Here is an 18887-nt window from a genome sequence, read left to right on the forward strand (position 1 = left end):
CAAATAAATAAATACATTAACATAAAACCATACACAGACTGAATAATCCACAATTAAAATCAAAGAAAATTAAAAAAATGCTAAAAAGAAATCCTGCCTGTGCTCTCCTTTTCTACTCAAAACACTTGTCTTACATACACCTATAGTCTAATATATGTGAAGTTTCCAACCTCTGGACCCTATTCTGACTGGAAGCAGTTTTATTTATCAAAACCTGGGCCAAATTTTCAATTGCTAGCTTCACCTTTAGTTCTCTAAGGTGAAATTAATCCTGGGAAGTATCTTCTTATCAAATTGTCTGAAAACAGGGTGAAGGACTTGGAAGCAGTGGTGGATGTAAAACAGTATTATGGCAATAAATTGACATATATAAAGCCTGAAGAGTAAAAATATTTAAAAGTAAAGCACAAAGACTTTTTTCCCCTAAGCTTACACTGGGACTGCATTTGAATTCATCACTGTGAGTGTATTATGTAAAAATATGTGACCAGATGTATGATTAAAGCATCTGCTCATTTCTACTGACTCGTATTAACAGCATTACGCCTTCTATTTTTCTCTTTAATTATTTCCGCGGCTAAGTGTGGCATTTGGTTATGTCATAAGTTTACAGGTATTTGAATTTGGTGCTGGTGGTGGATACGGTGGCAAGGTGGGGTGGTAACAAAAACACAGGGAGCAAATGAATTCATGGAAACGTTTACCCACTGTCATTTTCTGGGTGGCTGGTTATTTTTGGAGTGAACGGATGAGAGATAATGAGACTCTTCATCAGCTAAAAGCTGCCAAATGCGAGCGCAAACACCTAAATTGATAGAAAAGGTGTCGAGTGTGAGAACCGGAAAAGCTTTATGTGTCCTTGTCCAGATTATTTACTAACATTCTTTCATATTAAAGGAAAATGCCATGTTTTTAATTTGACCTGTAGTAAACTGAAGTATAGAGTTTATTATTGCCCAGAACCACTGGATTTTAGATGCACTCCATCTCCTCTTGTTTTAGGTGAGGGCCCAGTCAGACTTCACCAAGAAGGAGACTGAGGTGTTCCTGCAGTACGTGCAGGATTACCGGCTGGAGAGGCAGCTAACAGCACTCTACAATCGTCTAATGGGAGTGTCGGCACTGACAGACCAGCCCCCGCTGCTGGAGGAGGTCATACTGAGCCGAAAGCCCAAGCGCTGGGAGCTGAGCGAGTTCTGCGTCAAGGTTAGTGGATGTGCAATGCTGATTGTGGAAGGGTGGTGCTTGGTGTGGAGGGGTATTTGTGATTAACTCATTTGGCTGCAGGGAGTCGGGGTCATTAAAGTTTCATTTTTTTTCTTTCATTATGCACAGGCATGCAAGCCTGAGGTGATACAGCAATCTTATGCACAAATGCACACACACTTTTTTTTTGGCACATTTATCTTTGTGAGAACCTTCACTGGCAAAATGCATTATTTGGTCCCCTGATCAAACATAAACTTGCTTCGAACCTCACCCCCAAAATACTTCAAACAGCCCATTGAAGGACAGTCTGGAAAAAAAAAGAACTGGTCACTTTTTCAACACGCCCTCAGTTTCAAGGTCTAAAGCAGTTTGGTATCCTGTAAATACCATCCTCCATTCAAGTACAAACCAAGAGAAAGAAAAAAAAATGGCAGAAAATATAATTAAAAACTGGAACTTCATTATATAAGATCCAAAAATGAAGACTCTATGTTAGATGCAGTCACATAAATAACAGCACAAATATATCCAATCCCACTGAGAACAAGTTATGGAAAAAATGCAGGAGAGGAAAATGCAGTGAGAAGCACAGCTGTACAGGATTAACTATTAGTTTTCATAGCAAAAAAGATAAATGTGACAGAAAGGCACTGAGGTCCCGTGGGGAATGAAGCATGCTGCATCTGTCTTCTTCCTATGAAAATAAACTGAATATTTAATCTGCAGTGCTGTGACCTTCTCTTGTCTTTCTCGTGAGCTGAGTCAGCAAATTCCACCTTTGCCTGTGCTGGGAACAAATGTGTTCTGTCGCTTGTTTCGATGGATGAAGAGCTCAGGCTTTAAAGCTAAAATTAAAAAATCATTAGTTGCTTGTAAAGAAACTGAAAGGTTACTGGTTTTATTACCATAAAAGCATTTTCCTCCTTTATGCACAGAATCAAACAGACTTCTTTTTTTCTATTTCTTACATTTAAAAGTGACCTGATGGTCACTGTGGGTCCTTTAGTCCATCTGTCATTCCCCTTGGCAAGACACACAGAGCCAGTCTGCTACATAATGACTGTCCAATTTTACAGGAAATGAATCTCCCAGAAGTCACAGGCTTGTTTGTTATATAAAAGCAGTTAGATGATTATCTTTAAACCATAATTGGCTGCGTGGGGCCAGCACTGACCTCCTTGTTATAAACAAAATGTAAGACGGTGTTAAAGGAAGTGTGCACACTTTGCGCTGCTTGTCCATTTAGAACAGTTGTTTTCTTCAATCATCACCACAGTGAAGAGAAGAGTTTCCATCCAAGAAACTCAAATCAGTCCAGAGTCCACTTATTAAAGGGCTTAAGTGTGGATTAGCCTTAATGCTGAAGCAGTTATTGCTTGTAAACGGTGCCGAACGAGTGATTTGTTTGCACGTTTCTCTTTTCAAGGACTGATTTGCATAAGTGCACTTATATAAAAGCACGGCGAGCTCACTGATGTGAAATGATAGTTGCAAATTTGCCCTCATGCTGTGGTTTAAATAATAAAGTAACATAAACAATAAAAATGAGAAAACGGAGCTTATTTTGCACACAGTGTATACAGCTGCAGGCTTTACTTTGAGAGAAGGACATTTTGAACCAACTATAGTAATCAAAGTCATGGCTGCAAATCATGTGGTCAAGCCTGAAGAGCTCGACCTTGTTAATCAAAGAAACTACAGCCAAGTTTCTTTAACCTTGAAGAACTTATCATAGATAAACATATTTTAGGTGATAACGTAATCTGCTGTGATTATGCTTCTGCTGCTGAAACAAGAACCAAGGCGATGTCATTTTGTCTTAAACCAGACAAAATCTTACATCTACATAACATAATTACCCAAACCTGAAATAATAATGCTTTGATTATTATTAATAAGAACCCTCTGTGTTGTCACTAAAGGAGCCTGACTAACACTGGATATCCACGTAGTGCTTTTTTGGTGTAGGCCTTACTCATAAAGGTCAGGTTTGTTAAAGCCTTGCGAGCAGTGATTTTAATATGATTTACAGCTGTTACTCAGAAAGGTGACTGGGTCACAGGAGAACAGTCAGTTTGTCATGTGCATTGTCATTTTTTTCAACATACAGGGTTAGGGTGAGGGAAAAGGTGTATTTACACCATTTGAAGGCAAAAAGCATGTTTCTTAAAGAGCTGTTTTGTTCCTGTGGGTCCACTTTCTCAGACTAAAATGCTGGCTAAAGGATTTATGGGTCACAGACACTTTCACATGTTCAAGTTCTTTTTCTCCTCTTTCTTCTGACAGATAAATTTTGTCCTGGGCACCGGTCTGCTCTGCCTCTTCACTCAGGCTTCCCTAACAGGAAGAGACCAGGGTCTGCTTATCAAGAGCTGGTCTGACCGTATGGGCGCCCTGTACAGGAAAATGAAGAACACGGGAGGTCGCTGCTTAGGCTACTTCCTGGAGCAGGCGGAAGAGGATATACGGCAGCAGTTGCAGGAGGCCGTCCACAACCGATTGCCCCCAGACGAGGCGGCAGCGAGCATCCTGAAGACCCTGGAGAAGAATTACGATTGGCTGCGCTGGGCGGTGATGCTCCACCCTGCTGTGGGACCCATGGAGGAGGAGGAGAAGGAGGAAGGAGGAGAAAATGAAGGTGAAGCGACAGAACGACAGCCTGGCAATTTGCTCTCCGTGGCATCTGAAGCGCCTATCCCTCATGTGGTGGCGTGCTACCGGGACACACCCACTACACTGGATAAAAGCCGCATCCACCAGCTCATCGTGGATTTGGAATGGAAGATCCCCAACCCACCACCTGACGTGTACGCTTCCATAGAAGAAGACCCAGGCAGGGCTAGGCGCTACCTGGCTTCCCGCATGCTGAAGAAGCTGCAGGAGGGGTTGGGATCTGGTGTGGCCGTCCATGTTGTGCCGGGCAGGATGGAGATGAAATGCAACTTCCCTCAAGCCTCCTACTACCTCTACGAGTACAAACACCGGCTGGCCTCAGGCACCGTGTGTGTGTTTGGATGAAAGAGAGATCATCTGCTGGTCTCATGCACATGTTTCATAATTCTACTACACTATCAGCTTTAGATTTGTTGGTGGATATCTTGTGTACTATTGCCTCTAAATAAATATTATTTTAGAGAAAAACAACATGCACGAGTATTTGCCTTGCTTTATGGCTAAAGTCCAGTTTATTAAAAGTTGGGTCTTATCTACACAGATGAGCTAAAACATTACAACCAATCACAGATGAAATGATTCTCTGAGCTATATTAGACAATAAGTGATCTCACAGTCATTTTGTTGAATGTGGGAGAAAAGTTGCACGTGTAGACCTGAGAGTCTGTGACTAGGACCAGATTTTTATCATGATGGCCAGACAACTGGGTCGGAACACTTTAGTAACAACTTCCCTCAAACCTATTGTCACCAGGTGACAATAGGTTTGAGGGAACGTTTTTGGATTCACGTTGGCGCCGCCTTGCAACTCACAGGACTTTGAGGATCTGCCACAAAGTGCCAGATAACCACAGGGCAGAGCACAGCATATTAGAGAGGTGATCATAATTTTTTAGCTCATCATTTTAAAACATTTAAAGAAAATCTGAGCTGGACTGCATGAAGATTTTTATTAATATGGTCACCTGAGGAGCACAAGACCAAAATTTCTCTTTGTCTAATAGTTTAAAGCCAAATACCTGAGAAACTCAACATTTCAACAACCAAACATTAGTGTTGTTACTGTGCACAGTGCAGAGCTGTTAACATGGCAATAAATGTAGTTGCTGAGATCTGGGAATAAAAAGTTCAAAAAGGTTAAGAACCCAAGAAATCAGACAGTCACAAGTGCATATTCATGATTAGCCATACTACGACTGTTTTGAGGTAAAACATCCATCATGAACAGGAGCACTCACAGGCAGATCAAAGATAAAACAGTTGGTCTAAACCAGTGGTGGGCATTTCATTTTTCCAAGGGACCACATGAGAAACGGACTGTTCCAGATGGCCGCACTAATTATTATTTGTTATTATTGGTGTAGCCCTCCACAACAGTACGTAACTGTGATAACTATTTGAACAAATTGGCAATAATTTTACTGTATGCCTTTTGCATAAATAAGTTCCTCTTACAGCCAAATTACTGTAAAAGTACTGCTCTCCTTATTGCTTACATTTGACCAAATTTTTATTCTTTTGCCACAAATAATATGCACTGACTGAGTATTTTAGTATGTATGTAAAATCCAGTTTATTTCCATAACCTGTCTAAGAACTTACCCCAGTCTAGAGAAATCCTATAATAGCCGGAGTGCCCAGTCTCTTGTTGCTGCTTACTTATACAGCTGACGTAACAGAAACAATTTGCCTAGCAACAAAAGTGTCTAGTTTATAGCGTAAGTGTTGTCTTTCAAAATGAAAAAGATAGTGGAAGGGTGAAAGGCTAGCAGGCACATGTGCATACAGCCTACAGCAAAGATGAATTAATGATAAGTATTTCTTATGACCATAAGGATGTGAATGGCCAGATTTCTCTGTTTTCCATGTAAACACTAAACCAGGATAAGCTTCATTACTGGGATACGGAGAAGAAGGTGGCTGAGGTCAAATCCTTCACCATGTTTACTGTTGTTTATTACTGATAACTGTTGGATCAGCAGACATAATAATTCCTAGATTGAAAGACTTTAAAACGTTCCATAATGTCCTTGAATAAGAGTCCAACTGGCGTCCATGTGAGTGAGTCTCATGGTCCATGACGCAACTACCTAAAATGCCCAAGAAACGCGTCGTCCTTTTCAGTAATACTGTAATTCCAAGTGCTGTTTTTGTTCTTACACGAGTCCACCATCAGAGTTGAGCAGAGCCATTTTTTCCAAGTCCTTCCTGACATCTGGGAAGCCCTCCAGCGCATCCTGAAAGTCGTCCCAGGACAGAGAGAAACACTGGCAGTCGGTCAGTGCTTTCACTGTGGCCAGATGTTTGCCCTTGTTCAGCACACATGTCTCTGTACACACAGAAGGGTCCGTAAGACTGTGGTTAATGAGCAAATAAAATCTCATGACGGGGATGAGATCTGACAATTAATCCTAAATTAAAGCTGAGCTGTCCGAGGGAGGGCTGCTAAGCTTTAAACGTCGCAGAGATCTGCTGCCAAAAAGATCTGGAAGTGTTCACATGTAATGATGGAGAATTAAAGAAGTCAGCCAAATTGGCAAAAAAAGAGAAGATTTAATCACTTTGATTCAACACTGTTCTTCTAAAACACAAATGGCAACAAAAAAACAAATAATAAATATTCTGCAGAGGAAATAATTTGGAAACTTTTCAAATTAAACACATGACACACGCCTAAAATTGAACCCCTAACCATCACAGTCACTCTGATAAATTAATTCAATGTAGTAGTTTATTTTTTTAATTGTTTTGCAAGGCCTGTCTTAGAGCTCATGAATTATTATTAGACACCGGCAACAACTATATTTGAGTAAATCTAACTCACCTCCAAAGAAGTCTCCATCACACAGTTCCCTTTCATAGGAATCGGTCTCCACAAGGACCTGGCCGTGATCGATGAAGAACATGCGGTCGCCCGGGACATTCTGTCGGACGATGATGTCTCCTTCCTGGAAAACCTCGTACTGCAGTTTGAGGAGGACGGTGTTGATAAAGCTTTGATCTCTGTTCTGAAACATCGGCACGTTTCTCAGCAGCCGGCTGCACATCACTGTCACAATTTGCTGAAAAATACACACAAATGAACAAATACAAAGCTTGGTATGACAAATGAAGATAGACGTGAGCTGAGAAACAACAAATCACACTCAGTTCAGGCAAGATTAAAGAATGAATGAAAAACAGATATTTATGTACACTGAGTGAATGTGACCAAGATACACAAAAGCATAACTGTGAATCTGTATGTATGAGGATGACATCTCATATAGATATCAATATGAGATCAACCAAAACAAATCAATCTCAGCCAGTTTGGAGATTAGCAATAAGCTCATCTATACCTCTTTGAGTGCTGAGGACACGGTGTCCATGACGTCCTTCTCATCAAACCACTTCCCTCCATAGCGAGCCTGGTAGTAGTTGTTGATGCGAAGCTGCAACTCTGGAGGGAGCTTCATGAAGGTCATGTAGTGCTCCAAACGGCTCATCTGTTGAAGATAGATAGAATATATTACATTAGATTACCATGTATAGATTATATCATAAGTTTTAAATATATGACTTGAACAATTGAATTCAGAATAACGATAAGTGATTACTGGTCAATAAAAGTTCAATCTAACTACAAAAATTCTAAATTAATAGGGAAAAAAATTCATTAAAAAAATTACATATATTGAAAGGAACTCATCAATATATTTTCACTACTGCTAATTTCTATTATTTCCGATAGAATTCAGGTAGAATTGACAGAAAGTAGAGGAATGACAAAGGTTTGGTGAGCCAGGAACTAAATCATGGTTTTAGTTGCTTAGGGCATCTTAGCCAAGCAGAAAGTATATACTGTGCAGTGCTTCCCCCCCTGTTTTTAGTCGGTTTAACCTGTTTATTTCTACACTGTACTTGCTGTTTAAGGAGTATAAGTGTCACCCATGAAGACCTTGCTCTTGTACTCCTTGGCCGCTGGGTCAAGGTTGGCGATCATGGCTGTCGCATTGGCCACGAGGACGGTGTACATCAGACATCCGGACACCATGCTGACCATGACGATCCACATTTCAACATAATCTAGAGAACAAAACAAAGACATGCCAGTGCAGTTGAGTGTTCACATCTGAGGGAGAATATAGATCATATTTGCTTTTTAAAGTGGCAGAGAAAGAAAACTTAAACTCCTAACTTGTTGGAGCGTCCATAGAGCCATAAGAGAGAGCAATCATCTGGGAGAGAGCTCGGAAAACACCCCATGAGTACTTAACGATGACCGTGGCATTCTGAAAGGAAAGGTTCAATCATTATTGTCTATTATTTATCATCGTAAGACAGGCTTCTAGGTTAACATTGTTAATTTTTTTTCTCTTTTTCTCATTATTGCATTTTTACAGTCCTTAATTGTCTACATTGTAGACAAAGTGAAAGCTACAAAACACCTCAGTAAGCACTAAAGTGTGAAATGAGCTTCACCATCAGGTTTTCTTTGCGGACCCAGCAATCGTTGGGAAACTCCTCCAGCATAGGCACAAAATACTGGATGCATCCGTTCCAGTGGCACAGCAGGAAAATCATAGTGAAGAGAGACATGATGCGGATGAACAGGCGAACCACCTCCAGGTTTGCATTTGACACCTGTCAGGAAAAGGGTACACGACACTTGGTCAGCAGGTAATACACAGCATTACACTGTACTGATAGAGTGTTTGACCGAGTGGACATCTTTACAGCAGCAAACAGGGTGTACACTTGTTTTAGGGTCAGCCAGCTCTTTCTACTGTATTAAGGATTCATATGAATGTTGTTGTTTTGGGGTGTGGAACAGCCATGATTTAGTTATTTATTGGGCAAGCTTGAAGGATCAATTTGACCTTTTTATCGTTCTGGTTTATTAGAACCCAGGTCTTACTTTAATAGTTTTGCACATTGTTGAAATATACAACATTGCACGATCACTTCAATACAGCAAGGTCAGATGGTACGAGAAACATGAGGAACTAAGCTCCAGCAGTGAGCCAGCAGTTTAGTCAGATTATCTTAACCACCTCATTTGTTAGCCCTGTGATGGGTCTGGCGACCTAACTAAGGTGTACCTTGCTTCTCACCCTATCACAGCTGGCCCCAACCCTACACAAGTGGAGAGTAAAATATATGTAATGGACTTTATTTGCAAGTAAAATAATGGTAATTGCAAAGGAAGGCTGAGAGAACACGACTGCTGTAAGAAGACATGCTCAAAGTTGGAGTGGGACGTTGATGTGTGAACTATGAGGAACATGTGGGCTAATGGTTTAATCATTTTCTTGTGCAAATGTACATGTTTGATCATTCAACTGCTTGTATTTCTAGCTTAATGTGACTTCAGAAAAAAAGATAATGGTTTTTAATAAACTCAAAATATGCTCTAAGGACAGATTTCTTGATCCAAACCTAATTTACCAGTCAGTTAAAAGCACACTACCCACAGATATTTATGCCACAAACTGCCACAACGGACAAGAGAATAGACGAAAAGCTTACTGCAACAAGAACACCTCCAAAATGCGAGCGATGTGTTGATAAAACACTACATTAACCCTCAGCCTGCCATTCTAACATGATCTGATTCCTGAACAGAGACCAGATTTTTGGCTGCAAGATCTGGTAGCAATGAGACAGGCAGCTTTCATCAAAAGAAAAAGACAGCTAAAGGACAGCATAAAGTTTCCAGGATTTATGGGAGCCCCCAACAAAACACACACTACAAACCATTTATTATTGCAACTACCAGTTTATAAACAAACATAGATTAATGCAATAAAAACGCCTTGCCGGAGAGATAAAAGTGTTGTTCTATATGAAACTGTCATTATATTGACCATTTGTTACGTAAACCCATGTTGATTGAGCCCAGTGTTTCTGTATTTACTGTTTACTAAACACCGCTAGGCAAATTCACTTAGAAAATAAGCATATTGCCCATCAGTGCACGAGCATGACATTGCTAAGTGTCAGATTTGTCACTAGAGCCCGGTGTCGTAAAGTATCAGCAGCAGGGAGGAGAAAGGCTGATTGAATTTCAGAGGTGAGCTTTGACGACTATCTGGCATTTAAACTTACTTTCTCCACTTCGTTGAAGAACCGGACCAGCCTGGAGACTCGAGCCAGCCTGATTAAACTGAGGATCCGCACAAACATCAGTATCCTCATCATCTTGTTGGTCTTGGAGGGGTTGTCATCGTTGTGGTAATGTAGTCCCTGACATTGTACATTAAAAATGCTGCAATTAGGATCTTAATCCACCTCATTTGCTCATTTACAACTTTGCTTAATTAATAAGTGTCAGTAAGGCTTTCTTGCTTTCCTATGTGCTAACATGTACAGTACAGAAGAAGTACAGTGTTGGCTTTTCCTGCCTCTTCCTCTTTATTATTACCGCAAACAGCAGTATGTAGCCAATTGGGAAAGCTGCAATAACGTCTGGAATGAACCATGTCCTCAGGTAGCTGACTCGGATCCGCTTGATATCCAGAATTGCTTCCTGTAAAACAGAACAGAGCAGCAGAGTGAGCAGATAGATGAAGACGCCGTTCACCATGTGTTACAATCGCATGTATAATTTAACACTCGAACTAAAACAATATTTGGAGAGGTAATCCAAAACTCAGAGTGAGTGTGATGTCAGACGAGCTTGGCAGGGTTCTGAAAATGTTACAGAGGCACATGCATCAATATTTCAAGCAGACCGAGAGTAAATCTGGCAAAACCAGATGTGCGGTCGAGAATAAACACAGGAAAAACATCACAGATGGGCCATTAGGAAGACAGAAGTCACGAAACACGAGCCAGCGAAAACAAACAGGATATATTGCACATAATACTTAATTTGAAATGTTATACTTCTCATTCATCCACAACATCATAATCCCCGTTATAAAATCAAACAGCAGTTGCCGTTTTCGCCCGTGTCCAGGAGTTAAGGGGGATGCCGTTAATCTAGCCTTTCGTGTATCGAGCAGATTACAGATGGTGCAGAGATGGAATGTATGTGCTCGTCTGCACCCGGATTATAGACTTCCAGATTGTGTCTGAAAATAGAATATAGCCACTCTCACCTCTGCGTCCTCGGTTATGATCCCCGTCCGGAAATTCAGTGCCACATCTATTAGGAACAAAGTGTCTGAAAACACGTTAAAGCCTTCCCATGCCAGCCCGCTGTTTCCGTCCAGAAAGGCTATCTCCATGGGAATCCCAATCAGGTTCAGAAATGTGATGACCATCATGATCAAGATGTAGTAACTCCTAGGGGAGGAATGACCACAAAAACATATGTGTGACTTTCCAGTAACTCTTATTTTCCATGTCACAGTGTAGTGGAAAGTCTCACATCATTTGCTAGAAGAACTCATTAGACAGCCGGTAAGGCAAGCCGATTCATGCACACTAAATACTCTGATAATGTAAGTGTACATCTCCTCAGCCAGGGTACGATTGCCAGGCTCAAATAACTCTGCTCTCTGATCTCAATTGTTTCATTCCCTCTCTAATTTCCCTCCATCTGATCATCTTACAGACTAATATTAGCAATCCTGCATATATAATACAAAACCAGCTCTCTGTGAAAACGCTTTCCTTAAAGAAGTCATTTGATAGGTCCGTATTTTTCTTCTAACTCAGTTATTTCTTATAAACCTTGGATCGTTCTTTTAGGTTTCTTGCGTCACTTCAAAATGTACTTGTTTCCTTTTATCCTAAAAATAATGCATCTTATTGTCGGCTTTATTTCTAAGGCTTTCTCTATTGTGATATCAGAAGAAAATCATTCTCAATGCCAATTAATGACTGGATGAATAAATACTGTTTAGCATTTAAACAACTCTAGTCCTTAAACACACTAGAAAAAAACACTTTAAAAGTTTAAACTAGAGGACCCAAGAGGAATTCCTCTTCTGTCTCATCCAACAATGGTGTGAACGGTGTGATTTATGGAATATGGTAAACTTATGGTACTCAGTAAATCTACTGGATACAGTAAATCTATACGCAGTATCTATATTTGTTTTCATTAATGCACTTATTCTAATGATAGGAACAAGTTAATGCATTGCACCTTTGTATTTCCAGTAAATACTCCAAAAACTGAACTATAAAATGTATAATTATTCATTTAATGTAAGGGAGAAATTAAGTAATCGGTTAACTATAAAAACTTACAGAGACAGACCAAAGAAACAGTGGAAGTGATATGCATGACTGACCTCAATCTATCAGATATATTAAATACCTCATGAGGCTGAAAGGGTGAATGACAAAGACTCCACTCTCCAGCTGTCGGATACACTCCTTCTCCACGGCCACCTCGCTGCCGTACACGTACAGGGACTGTCTGTTCAGTTGCGGGAGAAGCAGGGCTCTCCATCCACAGTTGGCTTTGGTGCATGCTACGTTGGGACCTTTCAATTTCTCCATGGCCAACTTTAGTTCCCTGTGATCAGCCGAATGCCATCCTCCCCTCTGCTACTGCTGCTTCTGCCTCTTCTGAGGATAAGTAGAGCCTGACTCTACCAGCTCTGACCTCTCCTATTGGTCACAAGGTAATATTCTAACAAGGCTCCCAACCTCAGGGCTTATTGAAGCTGTGCGGAGCGAGGCGAGTGGATACCCGCCTTTCTGCTCGATCCCTCCCTCCCTCCCTCCGCACCCTCTCCGTCTGCCTCTCTCTATTTCTGCCCCACTCCACCCCTACACTTCTTTTCTTTTTCACCCAGCTCATCAACTATTCAGTATCTGTGTCTCATCCCCACATAAATCAAGCCGTGTCAAGAGGGCAAGGTCCAGCTCACATTAATACCAAAGACAATGATGGGTGTGTGCATGTACAGGGGATGGGAAGGGATCGCAATTATTGTCATGTGAAATAGACATCTGGCAACATGTACAGGGACAAGTTCAACCTGGGCCACCTCTAACTAGGGATGTAATTAAACCCTGTACTGTGTTACCTGATGCTGTACATATGCACGCAGCTTTGAGCCAGCTCCCATGTTGTTTGTTTGCACATATCACATCAGTAACAGAAAACAAAACAAAGGCTGAAATATTTATTTCCCTGGATGACAAAGTGGAAAATTTGGAGATGATTTACCTGGATCTTTTTTGAACTCTGTTGGGTGGGTGGGATTCATTGCAAACTTGTTACTTTAACAAACGAAAAATAAAATTGATATTAGAGGTTGTGCCAGCACAGTGGGATTAACTTAGAGACCGTGTCAGTAAGGTGAATTACTGGCAGCTTAGGCCATGGGATGTGTCTAATAATGTGAGCTACATTTTATGCGATGAAATCTTTTTTAATAACTTTGTACAACTGTCCCTGTGGAGAAGGGTACAGGAAACAATAAAAGTGGTTGTGTATAAGAAAATTCTCTCTGTTAGAGTCCAGACTTTGCAGATTTGCAAGGGAAATGCTGTTGACGTGATTGATGTGTGTGTGTGTGTGTGTGTGTGTGTGTGTGTGTGTGTGTGTGTGTTAGACCTGTGCCAACCTGTCCAGGTGCACAGTGTCTTTCCCTCAGTGTGTGTCCTAAAATAGGCTTCAGTCCTTTGTGACCTCAAATGTAAAAAAAGACTTTTACGAGATTATTGGATGTCATACTGATGTAGTTTTCACTTTCACTGACATGTAAGTATTAAGCACTAAATTCAGGCTACATGTCTTCAAATAATAAAGCAATGTCTGGCAGAGATCTAGTTGAGTGACGGTGACGTGTAGGTTTGCTGAAATGATTACTGAAACCAAAAACTAATAAATTAATAAAGGTGAGGAAGGAATTTAGTTTTTACGACATTCCAAAAACAACATAAATTGCTTTTCCAGTGATTTTCTATGACTAAGAATGTATTATATTTTTTTCTTGGTGTATTTGGCTATGGTTAATTTAGTAAAGTTAAGTAAAACAATATTAATATAGGATACAAACACGGATTTAACACATTCCACACTCTGTAAGCCAAACCATTTACCTCAACTTCCAGTTCTGGCATTAAAACATACACAACACATTCAGGACATCTGTAGTTCAGGAGGTACATTTGGTTGTCTGCTAATCAGAAACTCGGCCGGTTCATTCTTTTTCAAGATACTGAACCTCAGATTGTCCCCGATGCATGCTTTGGATGACTGCATGGTTGTTAGAAAGCCATGACAAAAACAGCTCAGTGAGTAACCCAACCTGCAGTTTAGTTGCAACTGCCCTTCTTTGTTTTCAGTGTATGTCCCAAGTTCTCTGTTTCAAATACTAATCAAACAATAGTAAAATAGGAGGCCTACATTTGTCTTTCAACAGAAGCTACTGGAAGTTTTCTGCCAAGTGGACATGAAGGCATCGGGCGATCAGGACTCAAACTGTGGCTCTCCACCCGTCTTCCATTTGTGAACACCAAAACAGTATTTGCATCAAATTGAGCATAAATTGCAGACATCATATGCATTTATATATGTGTTATATACACAGTAATACTGTGGAAAGCACAGCAAAGACTGCAGAAAATGGAAGTGCATGTATCACAGTACAGAACAATATGCTTACTTGCTTATTTATCTAGCACACAGCTGGCCCTCAAACTAGAATAAGTGACTCAGTGCCTCTGCTTACGCATTGCTTTGTTGTGCTGACGCACAATAGGCCCAGTAGACATGTTGAAGCACACACATACCTTTCAGTACTGCAAGTCCGAAAATGAACATTTTTCATATTCCAAAACTCCCGAGGCAACATTGTGTATATTGCGCCCACCAGCAGCAACTGCGTCTTACATAACAGAATATCTTACAGAGTTGTGTAGAAAAATAAAATCTGTGCAGTGCTGATGTTAATTTTCTGCGTGTACACGTTCTTGATCATTACTAAAGTGTAAGTTTTATAGGTAAACTAATCAATAAATAATCAGCACATAAGTTAATGCTTGAATATTCAGCACTGAGAATAATTTCAGCATGCATCTAACAAGTTTACCATACATTCACATACTGTACCTGTCTGCCTGGTAGTAATACAGTACTACAGTTTCTATATTTCTCTTCGCCTTTGTTTCTAAGTACTACATTTCCCAAAAGTCTCTAACACCGCACATGACATAATCACGTGACTTTGACACGCGACCACGTGTTTCCCGCATGTTAGTTTCATATTGAAGGTGAAGCGTCTGTGTACCAGCGGCAGTGTCGGCCTCCTCATACAAGTAAGAGAGCGTTACACAGTATAGCTTAGCTACGTTAATAACGAGCAGGCGGCTTAATTGCTACATTACGGCTTGAGTAGGTTTGGGCGAAACGTTTGTCTGCCATGTTGTATGTTGTGTGTATGTTATTAGTTATGTCACCACTGTTAGCCACCGTGAGCTAACTTTGTTAGCTGACAGTAACATTACGCAACAAGGCTTAGATAAAGCTAGTAAACCACAACACTGAGGCAAACAGAGGGTTTGTGGTTTTTTTTTTTTTGTTGTTGTTTGTTTGTTTTAAATTATTATGAGCACCTCTGTGAAGGCTCGGATGCTTCAGAGTCATGTGTTGTGTGTTGCATGTGGTGACTTTGCCGGTTGACCTAATCATAACTACATAACTACCTTATCATTGCATCAGCTCAGCGCCCTTCAGCAGCAGCATAAATGTAATGGTAGGACGTTTCACTAGTTGATTAGCAGTTTTATGAAACGTCATAATGAAGCGACACCAAAAAAATATAAAATAGTGGCTTACTTTGGCGAATCCTCACACTTTTCTTTTATTTAACTGTATTTTGTATCATTATGAGCTTTTTGGTTGGACCGTGAGTGTTTGGAGTATTTTAGTGGCATTGCTTTCCTCATCCTGTGTTCTAGTCCTCAAATATCAATTTGTCCTTTGTCGAATATTAAAACAAAGCTAAAGCAATTCATGGGATCACAGTCGGTTCACACCTCTTTATTTGACATGTGAAGAAAAATTCCTGTTGCATATTCCAGCATCCCTGTGAAAAGTGTTTGTCAGCTGATAAAGACTTGTGTAAATCTAAACGAAGCCTGAGTGAAAATACACGCATATACTCAGTGGTTAAAGTTTGCCAGTCCTCAAACCTCATTTCATTTCCTTGTTTCAGTCAGAAGATGTCAGCCCTGTCTGCTGCCAGCGTCGAGTCTGCAGCTGTGACTGAGAGCACACAGCAGAAGAAGCCACTGAAGCCATGCTGCGCATGTCCAGAAACAAAAAAAGTCAGGGATGCTTGGTGAGGAGCTGGCCAGAGAAATTGAAATGGTCTTCTTGTTTTAAGTGAGAATGTTTATTCATCCATCATGTTTGTTTCCACCAGCATCATTGAAAAGGGAGAGGAAAACTGCAGGGACCTTATTGAGGCACACAAAGACTGCATGAGGGCACTTGGATTCAAGGTCTAACTAGTTCTTCTGTGCGTGCTTGTGTGGTAAGTATTGAATAAAACCACTTCAAACAGTCCCAGTGTTTTAATTTTTCTAGAGAACTAGAGTCATTTGTAGCATTAAATACCACACTAGAACATGAGTGCACCAACTTGCACAATGTTACTGTCAGCTTTAATATAAATATAGAATTGCAAGAACTTTGAGTGACACACATTTATCATTATTATTATTGATACTGTTGAAATGAAACTTGCATGTGATGGGTGCACACTGAGTTTACATGCCACTAGTTGAATGTGCTTTGACAGCCTGAATATATGTTTGAATAGAGTCAGTGTGGCGTGAAAGTGGGCACCTGACCTTTCTGTGAACCATGAAAAAGCCAGACCTTACTGTAGTATCAGCGTTATTTGTTTATACTGGGTTTAACGGCTTTCCCCTTTTGCCAGGGCAGCTCTTTTTAGGGCAGCTCAATTTAAATAAAATATCTTCCAGATTTTCACTTGCATACAGTGTCAGGTGTGATGTAGTAGTCATGTGAATTGCTGATTGTGTGCATTTTGGTCTCTTGCAGTGTGTTGCTGTGTGTGGAAGGTGACCCTGGGTATTTGTTTCTTCGCTCCCCCCCCCCTTGCACTCCTTATTTATACCTTTTGTTGGATTAACTGTGCGAAACTATTTTTTCAAGTCTGCAAAATCTGAGAAATTCTGATGTGAAATTGAATAAAAATCCTATGCAATAAACTTGTTGTGAAGGTTTTTTATTAGTCGTGCACTCATCTTAAGGTTTGCATTGAAGATCTGTTCTGCCAAGGGAAACGGTTGCTTGCCACAGTTGCTGTTCCTGGTATGCACTTACAGTTAAAAATAACTCTTGCCCCTGCAAAGTCAATACTTGGCATATCTGCATTCTTTTTCCACAGTGTGTCACTGTCACTGAAGTGTGCTTGGCTGTAGACGTTATTTTCACACTTTGAAAAAACACTTAAAAGGAATGCGATAGTGTATTGGAAAACACTCCTAATTCACTTCATATTATGCCCACACTGAAGGGAATATATACATACATAATTATGTATATGTATATCATTACATATATAGGACCACTTTAAACATAGTAAATGTCCCTCAGTAGTCATGTAGGAAGTGTTTCTCACATCTCTGTAGGCTGACAAGTGTAAAGTAAAATTATTAATATAAAAGATTCAATACCGTACACAGGCTGTATAAACAAACTTTCCTATTAACATAAGTTATGTTACAATTTACGTTTTCTAATTTAATGTGTTTTATAATTTTGTAGTTTGAAACTATTATGTTATGTATATGTTGCCAGTCAGCAGTTTAAAAGTCACCTCAAATCATGTCAGATTTTTAATTCAGTGCATGCTTATACTAACTTAAAATGAGAGATTATCTGTTCACTTAGCTAACATTCATAATTTTATGTCTGCAACAAATTAGAGAAATCTTACACAGAAGGGTGCTCATGGAGAATGCAAAAACCAAAGCTCTGTTTCTCAAATTAAAAATGAAGCAATTGAGAAATTCGCCTACATTTATTGCTTTCTTCTTTTGCACATGATCCACCTCTCCGTCAGGTTACATGAAATTTGGCCGAGTTCTTTTTATGTTATCTGGCTGACAAACAGACAAATTGCACTGAAAACACACCCTCCACCTTAATGGGAGGAAAAAGCACATCTGGCTGTAACTTTTATTGCACCGAATTTAAAATCCTTTTTTTGATTACACTATCTCTGAACATTTGGTACTGCAAACAGTGTGTCTCCTTATTGCCAATATTGATGTTTGGCTGATATATTGGTTCATCACTTACAGTACCCTAAAGGAAATCATAGACATAAGAAGCCCATCTAGCTTTCATCTGCTTTTATTCACTAGGATTCAGATTACTGTCCTCCTGTCAACCAGAGACAACTGGCAGGGCAACAGCGACACAAACAGCCAAACAGAGAGAAAGAAAAATCTGTCAAAAACTGGAAGCACTGTTCCTGAATATATGGAGTTCTGTATTCTTGTACCTTGAAAATCAACACTTTGCTCATTTTCCATTGCAGTTTTAATTTTAAAATAGCATTCATTCTTATTTTCACTAAGCAATATTCTTATAGACTGATATTTAGTCCCTGTGAGCTGTCCACACACTGAGAGCCGGATATGTGAGGCGATGTTGGTGTGTGTTTATACCTGAAATCTGACCTGAGCTGCCATCCTACTTATTACAGTGTCTCTAAATATGCACCAGTAGAGCCACACTTCCTGCGAGCAAACTGGACTCAGTGAAGCCTGTGTGAAACTCTGAACCCCCTTGGAGGAACTTCTTTGTCGGATAAAAAAAAAGTGGGTGACACTTTGTGAGTCTCTCTGAGATACTACTTGTTATAGTCCCTCTTCTCCCTCCTGTTTCCTGCCTCCCTCTCCCCTCTCTGTCTCTCTTGTGCTCTCTTTCTCTCTTTCTGTTATGTTAAGTAGCAGGCCTGCTTTCTGTCTGCCACTCTGTCCTCCTTGGGTTTCAATTCCAAACATGGTTATCCTTCTAGGGCCCTATCGACTCCCCCCCCCTCGCCTCCCTTATCCCTTTCTCTTCCAGC

At 40.3% G+C, this 18887-nt stretch overlaps 3 protein-coding genes across 3 annotated transcripts; 2 read left to right on the top strand and 1 right to left on the bottom strand.

Moving 5' to 3' along the window:
- On the top strand, positions 1–4249 carry LOC134644797 (uncharacterized). Its single transcript, XM_063497870.1, has 2 exons — positions 1–1206; positions 3496–4249. The coding sequence occupies exons 1-2, from the start codon at positions 1108–1110 to the stop codon at positions 4225–4227; spliced, it is 831 nt and encodes a 276-aa protein (XP_063353940.1). The 5' UTR covers positions 1–1107; the 3' UTR covers positions 4228–4249.
- Positions 4250–4402: 153 nt separating this feature from the next.
- On the bottom strand, positions 4403–12471 carry hcn5 (hyperpolarization activated cyclic nucleotide-gated potassium channel 5). The gene is made up of 10 exons (XM_063497867.1): positions 12137–12471; positions 10968–11154; positions 10289–10393; positions 9973–10110; positions 8347–8508; positions 8063–8156; positions 7823–7950; positions 7224–7370; positions 6707–6944; positions 4403–6211 (listed from the first exon to the last, which is right to left on the bottom strand). The coding sequence occupies exons 1-10, from the start codon at positions 12319–12321 to the stop codon at positions 6039–6041; spliced, it is 1557 nt and encodes a 518-aa protein (XP_063353937.1). The 5' UTR covers positions 12322–12471; the 3' UTR covers positions 4403–6038.
- A 2525-nt stretch (positions 12472–14996) lies between these two features.
- LOC134645662 (cytochrome c oxidase copper chaperone) lies at positions 14997–17016 on the top strand. The gene is made up of 4 exons (XM_063499193.1): positions 14997–15093; positions 15993–16118; positions 16203–16313; positions 16847–17016. Exons 2-3 carry the CDS (start codon positions 16000–16002, stop codon positions 16285–16287), a joined length of 204 nt encoding a protein of 67 aa, XP_063355263.1. The 5' UTR covers positions 14997–15093; positions 15993–15999; the 3' UTR covers positions 16288–16313; positions 16847–17016.
- The last annotated feature ends 1871 nt before the right edge of the window (positions 17017–18887 follow it).

Source organism: Pelmatolapia mariae, linkage group LG16_19 (assembly GCF_036321145.2).
Source record: "Pelmatolapia mariae isolate MD_Pm_ZW linkage group LG16_19, Pm_UMD_F_2, whole genome shotgun sequence".
NCBI lineage: Eukaryota > Metazoa > Chordata > Actinopteri > Cichliformes > Cichlidae > Pelmatolapia > Pelmatolapia mariae.

Excerpts from the sequence above, each read along its gene's own strand:
- LOC134644797 (XM_063497870.1), top strand. The coding sequence starts at position 1,108 with ATGGGAGTGTCGGCACTGACAGACCAGCCCCCGCTGCTGGAGGAGGTC. Across the intron at positions 1,207-3,495 it reads TGAGCGAGTTCTGCGTCAAG|ATAAATTTTGTCCTGGGCAC; the intron begins GTTAGTGGATGT and ends TTCTTCTGACAG.
- hcn5 (XM_063497867.1), bottom strand. The coding sequence starts at position 12,321 with ATGGAGAAATTGAAAGGTCCCAACGTAGCATGCACCAAAGCCAACTGT. Across the intron at positions 10,394-10,967 it reads TCATAACCGAGGACGCAGAG|GAAGCAATTCTGGATATCAA; the intron begins GTGAGAGTGGCT and ends TCTGTTTTACAG. Across the intron at positions 6,212-6,706 it reads TGATGGAGACTTCTTTGGAG|AGACATGTGTGCTGAACAAG; the intron begins GTGAGTTAGATT and ends CTGTGTGTACAG.
- LOC134645662 (XM_063499193.1), top strand. The coding sequence starts at position 16,000 with ATGTCAGCCCTGTCTGCTGCCAGCGTCGAGTCTGCAGCTGTGACTGAG. Across the intron at positions 16,119-16,202 it reads AAAAAAGTCAGGGATGCTTG|CATCATTGAAAAGGGAGAGG; the intron begins GTGAGGAGCTGG and ends TGTTTCCACCAG.